The sequence below is a fragment of the Cucurbita pepo genome, chromosome LG19, assembly GCF_002806865.2.
Source record: "Cucurbita pepo subsp. pepo cultivar mu-cu-16 chromosome LG19, ASM280686v2, whole genome shotgun sequence".
NCBI classification, from domain to species: Eukaryota; Viridiplantae; Streptophyta; class Magnoliopsida; order Cucurbitales; family Cucurbitaceae; genus Cucurbita; species Cucurbita pepo.
The window spans coordinates 1,878,069-1,884,690 of record NC_036656.1 but is presented as its reverse complement, the minus strand read 5'-3'; the positions used below and the strand labels follow the sequence as shown (position 1 = coordinate 1,884,690).

At 35.1% G+C, this 6,622-nt stretch overlaps 1 protein-coding gene across 1 annotated transcript in view; it reads right to left on the bottom strand.

The window, feature by feature from the left end:
• Positions 1-3,703, bottom strand: part of LOC111782196 (ubiquitin-conjugating enzyme E2 22-like) — a 12,456-nt gene extending 8,753 nt beyond the window's left edge. The window contains exons 1-4 of the mRNA XM_023663016.1: positions 3,559-3,703; positions 2,421-2,552; positions 1,889-2,033; positions 1,724-1,801 (exon numbers count right to left, since the gene is read on the bottom strand). Coding sequence (XP_023518784.1) covers positions 1,724-1,801; positions 1,889-2,033; positions 2,421-2,423 — 226 coding nt within the window. The 5' untranslated portion in view covers positions 2,424-2,552; positions 3,559-3,703. The remainder of the gene's footprint in view (positions 1-1,723; positions 1,802-1,888; positions 2,034-2,420; positions 2,553-3,558) is intronic.
• Positions 3,704-6,622: the final 2,919 nt, after the last annotated feature.

Below are 6,622 nucleotides of genomic sequence, written 5' to 3'. Positions count from 1 at the left end.
AGAAAGGATTGCTAAAGAAAATTATATATATTTAAAAAAAATTGTATATATAAAAGAATTTAACTTAAATTACAAATTTACTCTATAAAATTTCAATTTTTTATTTTGTATTTATAAAGTTTCTAATTAATTTTTTAATTTATAAATATTTTATAGTTTCTTAAAACTTTAAATTTTATAAAATTTTAAAATATGAAGTGATTTAATAGATTTAAAATTAAATTTGATGTTTACATAACTATATGTATTTCACACATTAATTTATAAAAAAACATAAACCATCATTTTTGTAAGAATTTTTTTTAAGTTACAAAATTGTAACAGCTCAATGTCACCGCTAGCAGATATTGTTCGCATCGGCCCGTTACATATTCTCGTCAACCTCATGGTTTTAAAACGCATCTACTAGAGAGAGGTTTTCACACTCTTATAAAAAAATGTTTCGTTTCCTTCTCCAATCGATGTGAGATCTCACAACCCCACCTCCCTTGGGGGCCAGTGTCTTCACTGGCACACCGCGCAATGTTTGACTCTGATACCATCTGTAACATCTCAAGGCCACTGTTAACCGATATTTTCCGTTTTAGCCCGTTATGTATCATCGTCATCCTCATAGTGTTAAAACGTGTCTATTGGGGAGACGTTTCCACACTCTTAGAAAAAAAATGTTTCGTTTCACTCTCCAACAAATATGGAATCTCACAATTTTCTTCTCAAATTCAATACAAAAAAAAGTTGAATAATTTAGAACATATGAACAACACTATTATTGTTCGTGTCGAAACGTGGGACAAGAACCTTTTGAGTTAGTAGAGTTGATCGTCTTAATTATCTAAAATCACTTTAAAAAGAGAAGGATAATCATCAGACTCTCGACTCACAATTTTAAGTATGTGGCTTCAGTTGAGTGCTCAGGTATGCTATTAGTTCTTTGAATTGGTGCTTGTCGTGCATTCGAGAGATTGAGGCGTCAGGTAGAGGAAGCCTTATTAAAGCATAAGCTCTTATGATTTTGCTTTTAATTATTTTCCAAAACGTCTTGTATCAACGGAGATAGTATTCCTTTATAAACCTATGATCTTCTCCTCAATTAGCCAATGTAGGACTCTTCCGAACAATCCTCAACAATCCACACCTTGAACAAAGTACATCATAGAGCCTCCTCTAAGGCCTATGGAGCCCTCGAACAATCTCTCTTTAATCGAGGCTCGACTCCTTCTCTAGAGCTCTCGAACAAGGGGAACAAACTACACCATTTGTTTGACACTTCACTCACTTTTGACTACATCTTAGAGGCTCACAACTTCTTTATTCGACACTTGAGGATTCTATTGACATGGTCAAGTACTTAAAGGCATGACTTTGATACCATGTTAGGAATCACAGACAACTCTCATGGCACGAAAGGTCTCATACGAATGAAGATAGTATTCCTTATAAACTTATGATCTTTTCGTTAATTAGCCGATGTCGGACTCTTCCCAACAGTCCTCAACACATATTCCTATCGTGCACCATCCAACCTTATCGAATATGAAATCCAATCCTGGAAATACAGCAGCCCACTTTTTCTTTACTACCTATGACTTCAATACATTTCGAAATTGAGAAATTTCTATTGGAGCAGGTGCTACATGAGAACAATTAGCCGATCTGGATTTGCGACTATAGGCCAAAAGCCGTTTAATGTCATAAATTTAATCCAATCATTATCAGAGCAAACCTTTGGGAGGAGAACACGGGAAGTCACGAGACAATATCAACTTCATACGGAAGAGGCCATTCTCATAGGGAGTTCCCACTGCAATGGCAACACAATCATAATTCAGTAATAAGAGTAAACTCCAGCTCAAAGAGATAAATTTCAGTGGAGTGATAAATGACATGCCTGGGCCTTCAATGTCAGCATATATTGTCGAAAAGTCATCATCGTTGACGCCTACTTTTATGCCTTCAGGAGGGGATTCGTCGAGGCTCTTCAACTCTTTTGCCAATTGCTTTATAACATTCGGTGGAAGATTTTCATTGGTGGCCTGAAACAAATTGAAAGAAATGCACCGTTAATAGGGAATATCATTAGATGAAATGAGAAACTATTTTTCCTGTGATATGATCTAGAATGTCAATAAAAACATTTAAGCATCACGGCATGACTGATTGACGCATTCTACATCAAAACAATTCATACAACTAAGCATCCAAACCAAGGGATAAAGATGTGAAAAATATACATCCTAATTATTGCTCCTACTCCTGCAACCACTGAAACCAAAGATAAAGGGATTGCCTATTCATTCAGAGAGTAAAATACAGAGCTCTAAATCTCTGGAAGCATGGTCTCTCAACTCTAAGCATAAGGCATATCGATTTCTAGCATCACACCGAAAAAAAAATAAAACGTCCGATAGGCAAAAAATTACCATATCCAATAGGGGAAAAACAAAGCACTTCTACGCAACTGCTAACTTGAATAACTTTATTCAACAATCAATAGAAACAGAGCTGAAAAACTTCAACTTTGCGGAGTATGCAATCCAGAGGCAAAGAAGAACCTGCAAATAGGATGGGAAGTTAGTGTACAGAATAAAGTGAGATCTGGGTAATGGCTAAAAGGTATTTAAATTGAGATACATAAAGAACATAAGAACAGGGTATCTGCACTAAATCCATTTTGCTTTGCAAGAGGAAAATGAATAACTAACATAAAACCCTTTCATAAACTTAAACAGGCAGTACAATAGCCATAGATTATTTAAATCTGTGCCAGAGTTGAAACAAGAATATCAATAGAATGCTTATTGAAGCTCTAGTCAAATTTTTGACAAATTTTAAGAGAAACGTACATATCTTGTGGCCATAAGTTTCTCTAATACACCTATGCAGTTAGGATGCACAAGATCAAGGACACTGATGAACAGACAGAACAAGTCTAAAAGGGATCGACCGAGCAACATGACCAGATTAATTAATCTGCATATATGTTGTCTAACACTAAGAGATTATGCCACCTTTGTACTCAAGCATTCTACATCCATCCCTATGCAGAAACATAAAATAAGAATAGCACCAAAATATGTTTTGCCACTCATGGTGTACATGCCAAATACAGGTAGAGGCAAGAGAAATTACAACTAAGATGGACATCCAGCTTTATGGATTAACTCTTAGATATTGCCACTGTCTCACGGAACACAAANAAAGAAGTGCCCTAATTGCTAAGACTAACTTCGAACGCTTAAACTACAGCATCAGAAGAACAAAACACTTGTGGAAACAAACATTCCAATCGACGGCAAGAACAACCAAGAAAAACCCTAATTCTCTCAAAATCCCCCATCCCCATTTGCACATTCACAGTAAGTAACAAGAACAAAGTTGTCATCCTTAAAAAAGAAAAAAAGGCAAGTCGAGAGATCGAAAACCACCCGATCGAACTAAGATTAAGCGCGAAAAAACATCATTCAAAGTCACAAAACACAAGAACTCAGAAACAAATCAAAAAGATTCATCATGTTGAAGTGACAAAAAAGAAAATCCAGATGAGAAAAAAAATACTACCTCTGAAGAATCCCTGCAGCTCTGGTTCGCCCGAGGAACCCCAAACAGAGAAATTGAGTGTACACAGACGATGAGAGTTGAGAAAGCAGAGAGCTTTCTTTCCCCTTGAAATGATTGATTGATCAACAGAAGGAGGATTTAGAGAGGAGCGTTTGAATATTTATTTATGGATTATATAAATTAAAAATTCTTTATTTTTATTGGTGGAAATAAATAATATATATATATATATATATATATTATTATTATGCCACAAAATAATTTTATTTTTATTTTATTTTTAACTCTCAATAAAACATTATAATTTGATTCAATAAATATAATAATTTAACACAATATGGTAAATAAGTAAAAAGTAATAATAAATATAATAATAATAATAATAATAATAATAAATTACCTAGTCACCTACTCTATTATTATTATTATTTTTTGGCTATTTTAATTTCATTTTATATAGTTTAAATTATTATTTTCGGTTCAATAATTTAGATATTATATCTTTCTCATAAAAGTCATAAGTTATTGTACTAATTAGAGATGTACGGAGTTTGAAAAAATCTGAATAAAACCGAACCCAGCACTCTATTTTCGGGTTGAATTGTCTTGTTATTCTTTTTCTTTTTAATTATTTAAAAAGTCTTATTTATCCACGATACATGTTACATTAATAATTAAAATCTTACAAAACTCAAATATTAAACATTTACGAGTCATATCGCATCAATAACATCTATTACAAACGTCAAATATTCTTAATTTTTATAATAATCTTAACGTAAGATAGGATAGAATTGTAACTCTCTCTTTTATATAAATTGTTTGTACTCTTAGAGGGAAAATAATTAATTTAAATTATTTAAACTATATGTTTATTTAAATTAAAATCAAAATAGAAAATTAATAAATGCAATTAACAATTTTAGGGAGATTAAATAAATGCAAACCATTAAGTTCATTGATCAATTTTTTTAATTATTAATTAAATTTGAAATATAATTACATTTTTGTCCTCAAGAAAATGTGTGGGCTCAAATTCTCTTCGCACGTGAGAGCTCACTGACCCCTCTAATTTCAAATTAAAAAATATAAAATAATAATTTAAAAAAATCTTGGACAAAAAATTGGTAGGTTATTCTCAAATTATAGCGAGAATTACGGAGCTTTATTTATTTATTTATTTATTATTTATTATTATTATTGTTATTTTTTGGGAAAAGATATATAATTTAATTTGAAACGTCGAAAAACAAATTAAAAAAATGTCATTCGAGCTCGAGAAATTGACTACCTTTAGCACTAGTGGAGGTGGAATACTCTTCTTTATACTTGAAGTTTTCTCTTGATGGGGTCTTGAAGGTCCGACAGTCTATGTAGGTATAGTTGCCGGCTAACAGTCCATTCCTAGGGTGATGTTGACATAATTAATGTCTAGGTCAACCAACGTCACCTCTAAGGTCCTTCCTGTGATCCGATAAATTTTCTAGGTGGCTAATAGGTCTACTCCAGCACGTGTGGATACAATAAGAGGTACTTTTAAAGGCTCTAGGCCTAACACATCTTATCCGATAAATTCCTCTAATATAAAGGAGTGGGTAGAGCTTGAGTCGAATATCCAAGAATGGGGATGGTACATGTGACTACTGCATCAAGGTTGTTAGCTCTTTTGGCTATGGTAGCATGAGAAACAACATGCTCTTATTGCAATCTCCTTTACTCTACTAATTCTTATTTTGAGGAGACCGCGGCGGCTGTTGTTCTTGATTCAGGCTCACTTGTTTGTTACCTTGAGAACTCTCATGTGTGAATTGGACGTGCTCCATTGCTCCATCTTTTTAGCTTCTTGTCGATGCATATCCAATAAGATGACGTCCATTAAGGTAGTGGTGTAGTCATTTGAGTCAGCACAAACCTTGATATCATGGTGAACTCCACGTTGTATTCCTCTATCATATTATCTCCTTGCTTGAGGCTTAGGAATGCATCCTAGTTCTTGAACATGGCTACAGTAGGGTAATTATAATGACCCAGATTCACCGCCAGCAGATATTGTCTTCTTTGGGCTTTCTCTTTCGGGCTTCCTTTCAAGGCTTTAAAATGCGTCTGCTAGGGGAAGGTTTTCACACCCTTATAAATGGTGATTTGTTCTCCTCCCCAACCAATGTGGGACATCACAATCCACCTCCCTTCAGGGCCCAGCGTTCTCCCTGACACTCTTTCCTTCCTCCAATCGATGTAGGACCACCCCCAAATCCACCCCCTTTGGGGCCCAGCGTTCTTACTGGCACACCGCCTTGTGTCTACCCCCCTTTGGGGAACAGCAAGAAGGCTGACACATCGTCCGGTGTCTGGCTCTGATACCATTTATAACGACCCAGATCCACCGCCAGCAGATATTGTCCTCTTTGGGCTTTCCCCTTCGGGCTTCCCCTCAAGGCTTTAAAATGCGTCTGCTAGGGGAAAGTTTCCACACCCTTATAAATGGTGATTTGTTCTCCTCCCCAACCCCCAACCAATGTGGGACATCACAGTAATGCTTTTTGAAGGACGCCTCCCTAAACTGGGCCCATGGGATGACCCCTCATTCAGTGTTCAAAGTCTTTGAAGTGGCTTCCACGAAAAGTGTCTCCCCTTTGAACATGTAGGTGGCTCAATGTATCTTGTAATTTTCTAGACAATTTATGTATTGGAATGTTGTTTAGGCCTCACAAGCTATTAATCCACCTTTCCTCACGAGGGACTACAACGCCTCTAGTGTAAACGTGATCGTAGGTTGTGTTGGGGGAGTAACCTGTTGGGGTTCGACCCTTAGTTTTCGTCTACATGTGTTATGCTTGGGCTTGGGGCATTTCCACCTCTCGTGCTCCTTCGATAAAATTCTCAAAAGTCAACCTTGACTTCGAATAGCAAGTGCCTTCTCTTAGGTTACATGACTTATAAGATGTTTGAACAAAATCTTTTTATTTTTTATTTAAAAAACTTGTTCACTGAACTTTTGTATTAATTAATAATAAAAATTTTGAATTTAAAGATGAAATTTGAAAAAAAAAAAAAAAAAAAAAAA